The sequence below is a fragment of the Hemicordylus capensis genome, chromosome 2 (assembly GCF_027244095.1).
Source record: "Hemicordylus capensis ecotype Gifberg chromosome 2, rHemCap1.1.pri, whole genome shotgun sequence".
NCBI lineage: Eukaryota > Metazoa > Chordata > Lepidosauria > Squamata > Cordylidae > Hemicordylus > Hemicordylus capensis.
In genome coordinates this window covers 366,346,944-366,364,451 of record NC_069658.1, presented here as the reverse complement: position 1 = coordinate 366,364,451, position 17,508 = coordinate 366,346,944, and the positions used below count along the sequence as shown (strand labels likewise).

The following is a 17,508-nucleotide window of genomic DNA, read 5'->3' as shown; positions in this document are numbered from 1 at the left end:
CACAGGAATTTGCAGCCTTTTCAAGAAGGGGAATCTGATTGGGAGCGATCGTTTAACGATCGCTCTTACCCATGCTGGCTAGGCGGAGTCCCCTTATTCGTAGGCAGTTTATACCGTAGATATACATGCCTTTCATGTTCAACAGCAGACTGCCAGTGCCTTGGGTGCCCTTGCAAAGCCCTCTGCCACCTGGCATTCCCGCCCATTTACCACCTCATCCCACTTTGCATCCCGCTCCTAAGCTTCCTTGCCACCATATCATTGGAGGGAGAAAAGAATAGCCCATCAAGGAAAGGGAGAGGGAAGGGAACTTGGTTTTTGTTTTGTTTTGTTAAAAAGGGCTACTAGAATCTCCTTAACAAGCAGCTATGTTCAGAACCAGGAAGTCACTCTCCGGCATTAGTCAGCTAGTCAGCACTTCACTATTGCAGCTTTGGCTTCAGAATTCTCAGTGGGCACAACAGGCAATAAACACTCTGACTTTATTTTACCCTGTCTTTATAGGGACTTCAGAGACAAATGACTCAGGCAATAATGGATCTTTTCTTCTTCCAAAAACAGGATTATGTTTCAGCATATACCTGAATTCTTAAACAAATTTAAAAGGGAAATTATGCCTCTGTTGTATCACGGGCTTTTTACATCAGATCTGTACCATACATATCTGGAGGAGTGGTGTCTCTTGTTATCTAGTTAATGAAGTTTTTCTCATGACGATGGGACTGGGGAAGGCAGGAGCCTACCTGTCTTTCCCCACAGGAACCACATCCCAAACAGTTCTCTTGTCGCTCACACACCCAAACAAGCAGTGGTGAGCAGTGAAGCAGGGTGAAGAACACTGGGCTGCCAGCCCACAATGCCAGCCCACAAGCAGTGCAGTGCATTGGGAACTCTGGCTGTTGCCAGGACACTCCTTCCCCTGTGGTGCAGATGGCTGCTGGCAGCTCAGGAGTTGCTGCCCACAGCCAAAGCAAGCACACGACTAGGCAGTGAGGTAGGAGGCGCACAATCTCCTACCACATTTTTAGCCCAGGTTCAAAAACAGAGCTGAGAAGCGGTGGGATCAGGATTGATGCCGGCAATTCTCATGGCCATCACTACCTGGGCTAGTCCTGTCCTACCTGGGTAGGGTTGGTCATGAGAATGACCTCATAGTCTGCAAATGGTTAGTCAGATTTGACAGATGACTTCAGTTTTATGACCAGTAGAACATTTTGGGAATGTTTGCGCTTGTAATGGTAGAATGTTGAAACAACTATTCTTAACTGCGTTGCAGTAATCTTAAAACTTGTCATAAAGCAAGAACGTTTTTTTAAATATTAAACATAAAGCCCTGAGATTATTAACCTAACAGAAGAAGTCTAAAAAATTAAACAAAAATGTTTGAATTAAAAAAGAAGAAAACAAGCCAAAAGACTGGGGGCAGAAGAAAGAAAAAATTAAATGCAATAACATCAAAAAATAAAATCTTACGTGTTGCATAGGACATCAATGTCCTATAAAAAGAGATCTTGCAAAAATATACTGCATAGAATATTATTTAGCAGACTGTGGCCCATTACTGAACCTATTATACATAAAATTGCTATTTTTTTCCATTGGCATGTCACTGACCTACAAGTAAAAGAAACTCAAAACAATCTCTAGACAAGACCACAGAGACATCCTATGGTGCTGTTCTACATTTGTCCTAGCATTGCAGACTTCAGGAAGAAGATTTTCTTGTAATTCATTAGATGCTCTAAAAACATAGAACATATGGAAGACAACCTAGGGTTTTTTGGTAGATGGATAACTGAGGAAAGGACTAGGAATGTACACGAATCTGTTTGGAGACCCTTTTTCAATGGCCTCCGAACCAGTTTGAACAAACAGCTGTTCGGCCAGTTCAAAGATGGGGGGGCATACCTTTAAGGGTGGGGGAGGGTGCCCTTACCCCTCCCACCACGTTTTGCCTACTGGCACTCCATTTTAAAAGTGTCCATCAGGTCAACAGCATACCTCCCTGCCACCCTGTGTCCTCTTCAGCCAGAAGTAACAGGAAGTACCCGGCTTGTGTGTGTGCATGCTGGGTGCTTGCATGTTGTGCTCACTTGTGCACATGAGCATGTGAGTGTGCAAGTGTGATGCACACGCACCCAGCAGGCGCACCAGGTATTTCCTGTTACTTCCAGCTGAAGAGGACACAGGGCGGCAGGGAGGTATGCTGCTGCCCCAACGGATGCTTTTAAAATGGAGCGCCAGTGGAGGAAACGCAGCAGGAGGGGTAAGGAAACCCTCCCCCGCCCTTAAAGATATGCCCCACCCTCCGCCAGTTCTGTGCACATCCCTGAAAAGGACTTTTTGAAGAAAGACTTTAACTACTGGGTTAGAAACATCAAAAGGAAAAGACACAAAAATGTTGCATATGATTCAGTGGGTCACATATGACCACAGTTAAATTCTGATTCTGCCTTGAAAGCATCTCTGAGCCCCGCTTCCCCGCCCCATGAACTTCCAAAGAATTCTACTTCCAGTTGCAGTTAAAAACAAGCCAAAATTGGTTGTGATCTCCAAATCAACTGATTTGCTAACAGGGCAAAAAGATGCCTTTTTAACATGATGATTCTCTTTATTGAGCAGAGGGAGAGCAACTGGGCCTATCCACCCCCAGCACAGCACCTCCAGTGACTGTTGCTGGTGTCAGTCTTATGTTTCTTTTTAGACTGAGAGCCCTTTGGAGACAGGGATCCATTCTATTTATTTATTATTTCTCTATGTAAACTACTTTGGAAACTTTTGTTGAAAAGCGGTATATAAACATTTGTTGTTGTTGATTTATTCTAAAAATGGAGATGAAACGAAGGGGTTTAGTGTCTCTGCTTCTTCATCACTGGATGAAATGGATGGTCTTGTTTTATTCTGTTCAGCTTCCTTGAAATAAACTGAGATATGAACCCAGTGTTCATATCATTTGATTCAGACATCAACAGTGAAGAGAAGGCAGAAGCATGTAATGCTTGTTCATCTCTATATTTTAGGAGAAAACAAACTGATCAGGTAACCAAGGCCAGGCAGTAGTGATGAGGTAGGCATCCATATTCAAATGAGACCATTCTGGATCAATGGGACTTGTTCCCTAGAATGCTACAAGAACTGACTAAAATTATTAGCTTTTAGGAGTTCTCTTGAAGAGCCAGGGAGTCTGCGGGAAGTTGTCATATATATGAAAAAAGAAAGTATGCTGACTGTGTTTAAAAGGGGAGGAACCAGAAACTGTGGGCCAGCAGCCTTGCTTTACTTACCAGGAAGACTGGTCGTAGTCAATGTGCAAACACACAAGCAAGGATATAATATGCTTTTTAAAAAGTCTAACAAAGGTTCCCTTGGAGGCCAAAAACTCTATATGGATGCCTAGATTTAGACTCTGCGTGACTAGTTAATTACATCTTATATAAAATATCACTACCTTTGTATCTTTCTTATGATTGGGGATTCTTTTTCTTTTTTCCTTTTGGATGGACAAGTTCTTGTTTGTAAATTTGTATTTTTGTTGAAATCTCAGAGATATAACATTTCTGTTTTTTACTTATATTACTAATAAAAGCATTTAAAATTTTTTTTAAAAAAAAAAAAAGTCTAACAGGTTTGTGGTGAAAAAGCTAAGCGTTTTTCATCTTGTCAAACTGAAAATAAAATATGTGCTTAAATCTCCCAGTTGAAATTGCTACGTGTTTAAAAGTACATACTTTTGCTGGAACATTTCCCTATTAAATTCCCCCATCTTGGACACTAGTATTCCATTCACGAGTGAGAAGCCACTTGTACCCTCTTCTTGTATGTTAACCAAGCCTTTCTGTCGTAGCTGTTGGAAAACTTCTTCATTCTGCAGCTGTTAGTTTTGAGGTCTAGAGTTATAAAATTAAATGTACATTTTTCTTATTTGCATAGCATATTATAGTTTTAAAATAGAAGTAACAAATACATGCTTTGCTGTGCCCCAGAACATGTTTTCTGTGGATTAAAATTGCTGCACCACTTGTCTTCCTTGCACACCAAGGCATTTCTTACTCAAAGATGATTTTAAAAGTTGTCCTCTTCCCAGGATTCACAGATTCCAGCTTCCTGACCTTACTGAAGAAGATGCCAGACGTTGAGCAACTATATGGACTTCACCCCAGACATCTTGACAGGCGTAGAGTTCGGGGCTATGAAGCTTTCAGCATTCCTGGAGTTCTAGAGGCCTTACAAGCCTGCCCTAATCTGCTTGTACGTGTCATGTTCAAAATGTGAATGTACTTCATTTGACAGTTGTGATTCTTGATAATGATTAGGGTCAGAGAGAGACACTCCCACAAAAAGACATATCATGTTTTATCTTATTGCTAACTTTCCATTTTCTTCATTTTAGCAGCTAAAGCAACAATGATTTTAGATTTTACTTGCAGTTTTCTGTTTTAATTAAAACTGGAATTCTGTCCTAAAATCCAAAGTAGTACTACCAGATAGTCAAAATTCTGTAACTGGAATATATGTTACAAAAAGCAATGTATATCTGCTTCCATTCATGCGAACAGTGCTGACTGTGGCCAGGGCTGTAGTGAAGACTGGAGACCCCAGCTGCATGTCTCGATGCCTCTTCCTGCCACAGCACCCTCTCTTTCTTCTCATCCTGCCCAAGCCAGGCAGGCTGGTCATTCGGTTGGCAACTGGGCGACTGGCCAGCCCATGTGTGGGGTGAGCAGAGAGAGAGACAGACAGACAGACAGCAGCAGTAGCAGCAGCTTGTTGTCTAACCCAGCAGCACCGGCCACCACTGTTCATTTGAGTTGTGCACTTATTTGCAAAGTTAAGCTTTCTTTGGTCTATTGTGTATATCAGATTGCAGGGAGAATGTTAGTAGCTGCAGAATTCTGGGCAGTCATTTTCTTCAGGCGTAGAGAGGGACTGAAAACTACAAAATGTTCATTTGTCCTTTGACAACTCACACAGTCACTTACTCGTCAATTGTAACGCTCGAACACCAATTAAAAATAATTAATACATAAATAAAAATCAGGTTCTTTGCATTCTGCAACATTTCCAAATTTTCCATTAGAGGCCATACTTTGTTTTCTGTGGTGTGATTTCAGTTTATGACACTTTGGAATACTTTGCCCATGAAAAGCTTATCTAAGCTTAAACCCATAGAATTATATTCAAAGATATATGAGCAGAAGAAATACGAGCTCCCCAAAGGGGACTTACACTTAGTCTCCATACTTCATCCCTCTACCTACCCTCAGAAAGCTGGACCCTTGGAAACAGGATGGCATGTGGTAGAGGGAGGTGGGGATCTGCTGAAACTAGGCAGAGACACTGCGTGAGCACATGGGGTGCAGGGAATAGCTGTGGCAAAGAGAGGCAGGTAAGTCCCCTTCCATGAGCTTCTTTCTACTTACTCCTTTTGGATACTCTTCTTTCTCGAGAAGGCAGATCTGGCCACAGTTACCCATGCCTTAGTCACGTCATGGCTGGATTACTGTAATGTGCTCTACGTGGGGCTGCCCTTGAAGAATATCCGGAAACTGCAGCTAGTGCAAAATGCGGCAGCTAGGATTTTATCTGGAGTTGCCCGCTGGGATCACATCACACCCATTTTGAAAGAGCTGTACAGTTTGTACAGAAACAAACTGTACAGTTTGAGTTGACTTGTACAGTTTGTTTCTGGGTCCAATTCAAGATGCTGATTTTGACCTTTAAAGCCCTTAACGGTTTCAGCCCAGGATACCTGAGGGACCACCTGCTCCCAAGGGTTGCTGCCTGCTTGATGAGGTCATCTGAGGGGGCTCTGCTCCGGGTGCCTACTGATGGAGGCTTGGTTGTCATGCACGTGGGACAGGGCCTTCTCTGTTGCTGCTCCCAGACTCTAGAATGCTCTCCCGGTGGTTATTTGCTCCTCAGTCTCCATCACAGCTTTTAGGAAGCATGTTAAATCGTGGTTTTTTACCCAGGCTTTTATATGATTGTTTCTACTGCTGTTGCTTTGTATTTTGTACAGTTTCTATGCTTATATTTTAAATCTTTTTAGTCAGATTTGTTTTATATTTTAGCTTAACATTTTAATTGTTTTAAATTTTTGTGTAAACCGCAAAAAAACCTCGTAATTTTTTGTGTAAACTTGGAATTGTTTTAATGAAAGGCGGTATACAACTTTAACAATAAATAAATAAATAAATAAATAAATAAAGACCTTTTTAAATTCTTTATAGCACTGAATATGTATTTTAGCTCTCCTACTTTTAATGAATACTTCCAGTGTAGGCTGGTCAGCTAATAACTGCCTGTGACAAGTTGGGTCAGTTTGTCCATCTTGAAACAGAAGAGCTCCATGGGTTGAGGATTATTTTTGCTTCTCTAGTAATGACTGATCAAGATAAACTTTTTTTTTTGGGGGGGGGGGGAGTTTAAGATAATGACTTGTGCTTTCCCTTTACTGCATTCTGTTTTTCTGCTTAGGGTGTAGAGACTTCCCATTTGGAGCTGGTAGAAGCCATTTGGACATACATGCCACAAGTTCACATCCTAGGGAAGTTTCGTAATCGTAATGGTGCTTTCCCAATTCCACCTGAAAACAAACTGAAAATACCAATAGGAGCTAAAATTCAGGCTTTGCACTTAGTAGGTAAGAATTTTGGTAAAGTACTTTTGTTACTAATAGACTTAACATTTTTGAAATGTTGTTGGGCTTCATTGCACAGCTTGTTGTATTTGAAGTGTCAGCAAGTGAAAAAGGTGAATTCTTAAGTTCAACACTGCTTCCTTTACTCTAAAGTACCATTCTGCAGACAATGTTGTAATTTGATTGTCATTCTGTGTTTATCCTTGAAATGTGTGATTGGTTATTGGACCTGACTTGCTCCTTTTGTTTTCCTACATTTTAGGAGTTAATGTCCCTGACATTCCTTGCATCCCAATGCTGCGGCACCTGTATCTGAAGTGGGTGAGGCTCACCAAACCACAGCCGTTTAAAGATTTCCTTTGTATCAGCTTACGCACTTTTGTCATGAGAAATTGCGCAGGTAAAAGGACAAAGGGTTTTTTGTTTTTTTTAATGGCATGCATTTGCACTGGGGGAAAGAAAATGCCCATAATGCAGTAGGGGTGCAAACATCTCAATGTTCAGTAGTGAGTGTAATTGTATGTTCACAGCAAATTCAAATAACAAGCTAGTCATTAAGCTAAGTATTTGTTCTGCTGCCAACTTAATGTTATGATAATTGAACTGCATATCTGCTGGCAGTTTTGTTTAACTGGTGGTGGGTAGTGTAAAGGAAGTCAAAATTCTGGATTTTTATTTTTATTTTTGGTATTATAAGGAAAGTTTCTGATTGTTTATCACCTTTCCCAAGGTAATCTCTGTGGCACTTGTGCAGATTACCAAAATGTTGAGATGTAGATGAAAAAGGGATAGGGGTCTTTGTCTTGCATTCTCTTTCTAGTACTGGTAAGTCATCTGTATTCACACAAGAAAACTGCTGTCATTAAGAGTACAATATGTTTGCAGATGCTGCTATGCCATAAAACCTCTACCTTTCTACCATGTGAATACTGACTATTGGGAAATTCTTCCTTCTGTAGGACCCACAAACTCTTTGAAGTATGTCCCCTTGGTCACAGGCTTGGCTTCTGCTCGTAACCTGGAACATCTAGAATTAGTTCGAGTTCCCTTCCTAGGAGGTCTTATTCAGCATGTTGTAGAAGATAGCTGGAGATCTGGTATGCAGCCTCTTATTTGGAACTGAATTGTTCTCCATTAGCTCGTCATGCATTCACTTATAAAATTAAATGCTCCAAAGACTTGTCACTTAGAATGTGCCTCAGTTGCTGCTTGAAAACTGATGAAGACAATAGTTAAATCTAGATTTTGCTCTGCTTTTATCTTTAACCAATATTTGAATTTATAAGTCCTGAATACTTTGCTTTGGGCAGGGCTACATGAAAGATTTAGGGCTGGTCCACTTGTGACCTTGGAATGTACACCCTACATGCACTCTGATGTAAACCTCAGTCTTTCTCCATTTCACCCCTGTGTGTGAACCAAAGCATACAATCATATACAGGTGGACTGCTGCTGTGTGATCTATGACTTGAAAAAAAAGTAATGGTAGGGTCCACTGTTCCCTCTAACAGGGATTTCCAGAAGATGTTCACTACAAGTCCCAGCATCCCCAGCTGTAGTGGCCTTTGGCTGGGGTTTATGGGAATTGTAGTCAACAACATCTGGGAAACCCTGTTGGAGGGAACACTGGTAGGGTCAACTGATGTACAAATGTACATTGCATTTAAGGTAAAGTAAGAGTGGTCTATCTCTTTTTTAAAAGTTGATGATTAATATAAGATGCTATATAAGATATTAATTCTTAGAATCATAGTATGTTGAGTTGGAATGGACTTTGGAGGTCTTGTAGTCTGAGCTCCTGCCCAATGTAGGAAACTGCTACAGCATCTCCTTCTAGCCTCTGTTTGAAAATCTAAAGAGGAGGAGTTTACCACTGCAGGAGACAGACTGTTGCACTGTTGCAGTCCTTGTTGTTAGGAAATCCTCCTTAATGTCTAGTCTAAATCTGCTTCCTTGTAATTTCAGCCTATAGGTTCTAGTCCTACCCTCAGGACTAGAGCAGCAGATAAGAAGTCTGCTCCTCCTCCTGTGTGACAGCCCTTCATGCATTTGAAGACTGCTATCCTCTCTCCCCATCCACTCTTTTCCAGGCTAAACATACCCAACTCCAGATACCTCACCTTCTTTGCTCTCCTCTGAACTTACTGCAGTGAGGTCTGACCTGCACAGAATAGAGTGGAACAACTACTTCTTCTGATCTGGACACTATGTTCTTAATGCAGCCTAAGATCACATTAGCTTTTTTAGCAGCTGCATTGTACTGCTCACTCACTATTCAGCTTGTTGTTTACAAAGACACCAAGATAATTTTGCATTGTTGCCAAGCCATTTTCCTCCACCCAGTACTTGTGCACTTGATTTTTATTGCCCAAATGCTGGACTTTATGTCTCTATTGAACATCCGCTTGTTGGTTTTGGCCTAATATTCAGGCCTGTCAAGATTGGGTTGGCTCTTGAGTCTGTATTGTGAGGTGTTAGTTATTCCCCCACCCCAGCTGCACATTTGTTGAGCATTTCTTCTCTTTCCTCTAAGTCTCCTCCTCTGTGAAAATGTTGGACAGCACAGGGCCCAGGTCATAGTCCTGTTGCCCTCTACTTGATACCTCCCTCTAGGAGGAAGTAAAACCATTAACAAGTACTCACTGAGTATGATTGTTTAGCCAGCCGTGAATCTACCTAACAGTGTGGCCCACATTTTACCCACTTGTCAACCAGGAACTCTGCAGTGTTCAGTGTGGAGGGTGACTCATGGTGATTGAAGACAAAGGTTATTCTAAAGGTGCCTTGTGTGAGCAAAAAGGCACTTCTTCTCACTCCAAGGAAGCCCCCTTCTGTAGACTCCTACTACCACATTGCTATCCATTGCTGTTCTAGAGGTTCCTTTAACCCTCTAATGGATGTGGAAATGCAGTTTGTACTCTTTGGCACCAAACCCCATGCAATTAATTTCCATGTTGGAAAGCTGTGCACACTTCACAGTATTTAAATGTTTGTGTCTGTCTTACTGCATGCACACAACTCAGAAATAAGATCTAAGTAGCTACTTCACAATCTGTGTATGGTCAGCTGAAGAAGACACAGATCCTTTCAAATATGGGAAAGCATTTGCTTTTTGCAACATGAAGATTCATGAAAATCCAGACAAATGTGTTAAAGCAAATCTGAGATGCCTTTTTCATCATGGTCTTTGCTGATACCCAATAGCATAGCTTATCTTGAGGAGATGTCTTTGGGTTTTTTTTTTCTCCCTTAGCTATGCACACAGTTCTTCTGATGAATCTTGTTCCATAAAGACAGATAAATGTATTGACTTGGATCCAAAAATGGCATTGCACAAGTGGAAAGTCCTTCCTTTCTTGCAAGGCAGGGCCCTGATTTTGCCAAATCCCTAATAACGCTGCAGCCCACTGTGTCCCCTGAAAAGCTTCCCATGAGGTTTGAGGAATCCTCCAGGATCAAATACAATGTGGCAGGGGACTGAAGTGACTGGAGGGATTTGGTGAAAATTGGTGAAGCTGATTTGGTGAAAATTGGTGAAGCTGCAAACAAAAAGTGCTTTCTGATAACATAAGATGTCTTTGTATTCAAGCCATAGCTTTTCTATTCTTTTCTGTCCAACAGGGGGCTTTAGGAATTTGCACACTATTGTTCTGGGAGCTTGCAAGAATGCTCTGGAAGTGGACCTTGGTTACCTCATCATAACTGCTGCACGGAGGTATTTGCAATGTCTGAGTAGTTTTCTTTTCGCTTTTTCTGTCAGTGAATTGCCACTATGCCTGTAAATTCTGCATACTTGAGGAATACATATTACCCACATACTCTTCTGTGGTGGGTAACAGAAGAAGAAAGAGCATTGGCAGGTCAGCAGGCCATTACAGGGTGGAAGGGAAAACAGAAACTTAATAGCTGTTTCCCCTTCCAGCTGTCCTGCCAGTTCTTTGACCTTGGGGAACAGTGCCAACTACCCACAGAGCCTCACCTTGCTCCTTTGCAATGGCAGGTCAGTCCAAAATAAATCAGAAATTATCCATGACTTGATTGTGGGTGAGGGGGCTGATCTGGTATGCATTAGAGACCAGATTAGGAGAGGCTGGTGGGCCTGTTTGGTCTCAGCTTTTCCCTACGGGATACTCTGTTGTGGAGCATGTGAGGGGATGTTGGCGAGGAGAAGGAATGGCTGTGCTCTCTAAGAATGACATCTTCCTTCCCAGGATCCCTGTCAGAGCACCTGCCTATGTTGAGTGTGTGTATTTGAGTCTTGGAACCAGGGATAGATTAGGACTTCTATTGGTGTACTGATCACCCCACTGCCCAACAGAATCCCTAACCAAGCTATCTGCTTTGGTTGTAGAATTGGCATTGGAGAAGCCCAGGCATATGGTGGTAGGTGACTCCCGTGTCCACTTTGGGACTGAGTTGTCAGGTGTAGCTAGGGAGTTCATAGCAGCCATGACAACTATGGGCCTTTCCCAGTTGGTCTCAGGACGAACACATGATGTGGGTCACATGCTCAATTTGGTTTTCTGCTCTGATCAGGGAGGTATTCCGTGGGTGGGGACTCCTATGATTTCCCCATTGTCATGGACGGACCGCCACCTGGTAAAGGTTCGACTTGCAGCCGCTAGTTAACTTTGCAGGGATGAAGGATGGTCCAGCCAAGGAGGCTATTGGATCGAATAGGATTCCAAGAAACATTGGTGGGTTTTAAGATTGGCTCTGCTAGTGACCCTGTTGATGCCCTGGTGGAGAACTGTAATCATGAGCTCACCAGGGCAGGAGACACAATAACTCCAAAACATCTTCTCTGGCCTGCTTCTAAATTAGCTCCATGTTATATGGAACATTGTGGGAGCTGAAGCAGCGAGGTAGACGACTAGAGCACAACTTGAGAAGAACTTGACTTGAATCTGCTAGATTACTACAACACAGAACACAACTGAAGACCTGTGCTCTGCCAATATGTGCAGCAAAGAAGCAGTTCTTTGCTGTGCAAATTGCGTCCACGGGTTCACATCCAGCGGAATTGTTGAGTGTGGTGAGGGAACTTAAATGTACCCCTTCTGCCCTGGCTTTGGAACCATCAGTTATCCACTGTGAGGCCTTGAATAAGTTCTTTGTGTGGACAAAATCTCTTATTTAAGCTGACCTGGATACCATTGATCATGCAGAGTCTTCTGTGGGGCCATCCTGTAACTCCTCTTGTGTAGATTGTACACACAATTGTATTGGACCAGTTTCATTTTGTGACTCCTGAGGACAAGAACAAGCTGCTTGGAGTGGTGCTTGCTATCACTTGTTATCTTGACCCTTGCCTAACATGGCTTATATTATCTTGTAAGGAGAGTATTGGAGAGGGTCTGGTTGAGATCATAAATGCTTCACTGAGGTGAGGTAGGATGCCTCCTTTTCTAAAGGAGGCAATTATCAGATCTCTTTTAAAGAAGCCTACGTTAGATCACTCGGAGTTAGGCAATTATAGGCCTGTCTCCAATCTCTCATGGTTGGCCAAGGTGATTGAGAGGGGGTGGTGGCCTCTCAGCTTCAGGCAGTCTTGGATGAAACAGATTATCTAGACCCATTTCAAACTGGCTTTCAGACAGGTTATGGGGTGGAGACTGCTTTGGTCGGCCTGATGGATGATCTCCAGTTAGGAATTGACAGAGGGAGTGTGACTGTTGATCCTTTTGGATCTCTCAGAGGCTTTTGATACCATTGACCATGGTATCCTTCTGGGCCGTCTGAGGGGGATGGGTGTAGGAACTGTTTTACAGTGGTTCCATTCATTCCTCTTGGGCAGATTTCAAAGGGTGTTGCTTGGAGACTGTTTTCCAAAGTGAGAGCTTTTGTATGGTGTCACTCAGGGCTCCATTTGTCGTCAATGGTTTTTAACATCTACATGAAACCATTGGGAGAGATCATGATGTGATAATTGTTTTGTTATTGTAAACTGCCTAGAGACTTTGGTAGTGGGCGGTATATAAATATGTTGGTTAAATAAAATATTAATTTACACCCTGACATTAATCACTTCTCTGATCTGCTACTAATTTTATCACTGCTAATTCTGTACTGCATTTTTCATCTATAAAACAAATGCAGCTCAAAATATTAACAGTTAACAGCTGAAAATACTTAGTCATGTAAACTTCTCACATCTTGTTTCATTGCTTTCCAGGTTGCATGAAGTACGAATCCAGCCTTCCTTAACCAAAGATGGTGTATTCTCTGCATTGAAAATGGCAGAATTGGAATTTCCACAGTTTGAAACACTTAATCTTGGATATGTTGATGAGTTTTTGCTGCAATGTATGAAAACCTTCAGATTTTCTTTGGGTTACTGTTACTTATCAGGATAGATCTGAATTTTACTTTATGTGGTTCAAAGCATTGGAGCTAAATGAGACATCCACAAGAATATATAAAGGGGCATGCGTCCAAGCACAAGAATCCTTTTTTCACACACAAATCAGCTGTAGGGCTGGGAGACTACAGCCCTGATCAAGTTGAGACACCCAGGGAGGGAAGGGCTGACCCTTTCTCTAGAAGCCCTTTTCCTTCCAAAACTTGCCTCAATGGTGCTACATCCTCAGAGTTACTATTTGTGGGAAGAAGGCACTTTGGGAGCTAATAGTAGCATTGGACAGGCAGTTTTCAGTGACAAAACAATGTGAGGGGAAAGAGTTAACCTCCCCCTCCCTGCATGCCACAATCCCAATCGGGATCAGACCTCCATGGCTGTCTTTTAGCCTACTCTTAACACAGTCCCGCAAACGTTTAGTTTGGCCATTGGAGAGAGCACAGGTGTGCTGATACAAACTTGTGTAGTGTAAAAGTAGCCCCCACCTTTCTGCAGCGGTTCTCTTGACCTGCATGGGGTTTATACAAGAAAACCCTGATTGGAATGGTTTCAGTGCACATTACTGTGCCCGTATCAGATTTGAGGGGATTATTTGTTGCTGTTGAGAATCTTCACAATATCATTCAGAGTTCCCGTGTGAGAATTAAGCTCTGCTGTAGGGAATAATTAGAAAGTGAATAATGACTGTTAACTGCCCATAGACAAAGTTTGGGGCAGTGTTCAAATATTATAAATAAAGAAGAGAATATGTTCACAGGCCCTAAAGCAACTTTGTAAATTAGTGTTGAATAGCAGTTAGTGACTATCTTCTCTGGTTCCCAACTACCATTCTCTCCCCCTTCTCTCTGCCTGTGACTGCTGCATGTGAGCCCAGCCTCCTCCTCCCCCCACAAATCAAGAGTGTAAACACACACACACACACGGATTTCCCCAGCCAGCTAGATTTTGTCACATCTAGTATGGCCTGTAAGATAATGTGCACTCCTCTCCTGATGTAGTGGTAGCATAGAGGAGAATTTTGGTGGATAAGGCTGTTCATTTAATAGAAATGAGAACCAAAGTAAATATAACTATGTTTACAGTCCAGTGTCAGTTGGAGTGGGGTTTTGACCTCTGGAAGCCCTTCAGTTTCACCTGCTTTGGTGTTCCCATTTTTGGGACCAGCAGATAAACAACCATTCCTATTGGCAGAAATGTAACCAGTGGCTAGATTAAACTGTGGTAGATAATTTTTGAAAGGAGCAGACTATTAAAATCTTTTTGTTTGTGTCCAGGTAAAATGATCAATGCAGACCTTGTGAAGTATGGCTTGGCTGATGTGGTTGAAAATCCAGGAATCATCACAGACATTGGAATGAAAGCAGTTAATGAAGTCTTCTCTTCCATTAAATACCTTGTCATATACAACTGTCCTCATCTCCATAATCCGAGCAGTTGGATTACAGGTATTATGTTCATAAAAAATACCAACTGGTAAAGGTATTGAAATAGTCCCCTCTAGGTAATTATGTTGATTACTGTTAGTGATCATTACAGTACTGTGATAGACATACATCTTTAGTATCAGCATTCCCCATTTATTGGATATAGGAACATAAGAAGCTGCCATATACTGAGTCAGACCATTGGTCTGTCCAGCTCAGTATTGTCTTCACAGGCTGGCAGCTGCTTCTCCAAGGTTGTAGGCAGGAATCTCTCTCAGCCCTATCTTGGAGAAGCCAGGGAGGGAACTTGTAACCTTCTGGCCTTCCCAGGGTGGCTCCATCCCTTGAGGGGAATATCTTACAGTGCTCACACTTCTAGTCTCCCATTCATATGCAATCAGGGCAGACCCTGCTTAGCTAAGGGGACAAGTCATGCTTGCTACCACAAGACCAGCTCTGTTTTGGCCTCTGTGGTTGTACTGAAAATATAAATTTCACCCTGTGTTGTGCACTAGTACTATAAAGCTATAATTCTTCCATACTCGTGCCTATGTCTCTTAGAGAGATAAATAGCATTAACAAACAATATGCGTCAAGTAGTGCTCTGAAGGACTACATTCTTCCAATTGAACCTGCCCATTTGTTGAAATATTTTCAGAGATGCTCTTCTGGGCACCCTTGTTTTCAGAGTTTTGGTGGGGATAGGACCCTTTTCCAGTGGTAGCATGCCAAGTCTGGAACACTGTCCCCAATGGAGTCTGTTTTGTTACTATCTCTTTCCTGTCTGCTCAACACAGCTGAAAATGGTTTTATTTCCTCAATCCTTTGATGAGCCAGTTTATAGATTCCCTTAGTGATTTACTGCTAGGTTGTTTTGTATTGTTTAATCTGTATTTTAATTTTATTTATTTTTTGTTTAGTGATTTTGTAAACTGCCTTGGGGGCCTGTTGAGTTGGAACAATTGTAATATAATGTTTTAAACGCATTAATGTGAGCTGTATAGCCCAGTAACCTTTTGTTTCTCTGCTGCTGGATAAGGACATCTCATGTGGTTTATCCTTCCCGTGTACTCCAGAGACAAGACTATGCAAAATAGCTAGCAATGCCTTAAAACATGGGAAGGATAATCCTGCCCAGTTCCTTTAGTCCTATGTCCAGCTCCAGAGAGAGCCTTTCTCTCTCTTTCTCTTTCTCTTTCAAAATCCTTGCTCTTTATATCTTCTGACTGGTTATTTCATCTGCTACTTCCATCCTATATTCCATAATTTTCAACATTACTCTTTCATTTTTAAGGAAAAAAACCCAAAACATTGCTTTGACTTCTCAATCTTTACTCTCTCTCTCTGGGGTCTGCCTCTCAACCATGCAGCAACCAGGGCACAAGATCCATAACATTTTTGTCCCTAAGGGGAAGACCAGTGCTCAATTTCAACCATGCATACCCTCCAGCAGTGCACTGAGCACTACTAGGTCCTCGCCATTGCTAAGCTGCACAACCACAGAGAATCACAAGGAGGATACTCTCGGTCTCCAACAGGTAGGCTGTGAGACCTGTCGAGAGTGCCAGGACATTTCAGGGACATTGCAGCCCACAGCCCTGTCAACAGCAGCAGCCATGGTTCTAGAAAATCCTCCCACTACAGCTCCAGATTGTGCGGCCATCACAGAGCCATCCTCTCTGGCACCGTCTTTAAGTGTCCCGGACGGGCCGTTGGGACAGAGTACTGAGGCCCAAAACACCTGTTTCGATCCCAACCTTCACACACTGGAAACCAGAACAGTTGCGATGCAGGCTGGTGTGGCATCATTGGGCCCTCAGGGCCTCGCTGAGAGGAGCACAAGAGTGTGAGAATCCAGAACATCAAAGGAGGCAGGCGGGGTATCTGGTGGTCAGAGGGATCATTCGGCAGGCAATTCATCGCACTCAATTACATTGGAGGACAATCCAGGGCCTGTGAGACCAGGATCGAGTACTGCCCCCCACCCCACAATCCTGGTAGATTTAATTGAATACCCCGCTCCTCCCATGCCTTCAGACTTCCAATCCTCTGTACCACCTGCGTGGCAGGCTTGGTTTAAAGACATGCTCACCGAATTGCTTCAGCAGATAAAAAGGGGAAAACACAAAAGAAAGAAGGGTATCTGCCTCTCTTTCCTCCTCATCTTTCTCTGATAGCCCAAGCCCTAGAAAAGGAAAAGATCAGCTAGGTCTGGAAGAAATAGGGACAAGAATAATCCCCCCCCCAGCCCCCTCCACTCTTCTGAGGTCTCAGATTATGACTCCCCAGATCCACGCAGCCAGAATAAGCACCTACATGTCCCTGGCTTCCGGGATCTGGACCCAGTGGAAGAGGGATCCAACCCCACACCTATTAACCCCCAACCCATAATCCCAGGAGATCCTCCGGGACCTAGATCAGGATTATAGCGAAGAGGTGGGGAGTGCTTCTTTGATTCTTTTTCTAATTCTCATAGGTTATTTATCTCTGATGATTTTGCCCCATTGATGAATAAGGCCTTTCACACTCTGGTTAGGGATGTGCACAAACCTTTTCGGAGGCCCTTTTATGGGCCAACGAACAGGTTTCAACACTGCTGGTAGGTTTGAAGTTGGGGAGGGGTGTCAGACTTTAAGGGCAGGGAAGGGTGCACTTAGCCCTCCCTCTGCTTCCCCCCACCCTTAAAGTCCTTCAGGGCAGCAGCGTACCTCCCTGCTGCCCCATCCCCTCTTTGGCCTGTTTAATTGTGTCACTGAAAAATTCGGGGAAAGGGAAATTATTATCTCTGATCTGGATAGTGGTCCTGGACATTCATAATAGTGGGTTCTGCGCCTGCGCAGACCAGCTTCGGTTAGAATTCTATAGCTCCTCGAGACGCCCGCAACCGCCTACTGCACGTGACTAGCACCATCTAGCAGCGGTTGGGCATCCTCATATTCAGTTTCTTTCTGACCGCCGTTGGGATCAGACTTCGGAAACGCTTGCTCCTCAGTTAATAAAACTAAACTTTAAATAACCTACAAATCCCTGGCTACAGCTAAGGACTGAATTGACTACTCTTCCGGATATTGTTTTCAACTTGGTGA

At 42.9% G+C, this 17,508-nt stretch overlaps 1 protein-coding gene across 6 annotated transcripts in view; it reads left to right on the top strand.

Annotated features, from left to right (window-relative positions):
• FBXO38 (F-box protein 38) overlaps positions 1 to 17,508 on the top strand; it is a 52,736-nt gene that overhangs the window by 2,573 nt on the left and 32,655 nt on the right. For all 6 annotated transcript variants that reach the window (XM_053300398.1, XM_053300393.1, XM_053300396.1 and 3 more), the window contains exons 4-10: positions 4,085 to 4,248; positions 6,478 to 6,643; positions 6,903 to 7,040; positions 7,600 to 7,737; positions 10,262 to 10,355; positions 12,816 to 12,946; positions 14,273 to 14,443. In XM_053300398.1, the coding sequence (XP_053156373.1) occupies positions 4,085 to 4,248; positions 6,478 to 6,643; positions 6,903 to 7,040; positions 7,600 to 7,737; positions 10,262 to 10,355; positions 12,816 to 12,946; positions 14,273 to 14,443 (1,002 nt within the window). The remainder of the gene's footprint in view (positions 1 to 4,084; positions 4,249 to 6,477; positions 6,644 to 6,902; positions 7,041 to 7,599; positions 7,738 to 10,261; positions 10,356 to 12,815; positions 12,947 to 14,272; positions 14,444 to 17,508) is intronic.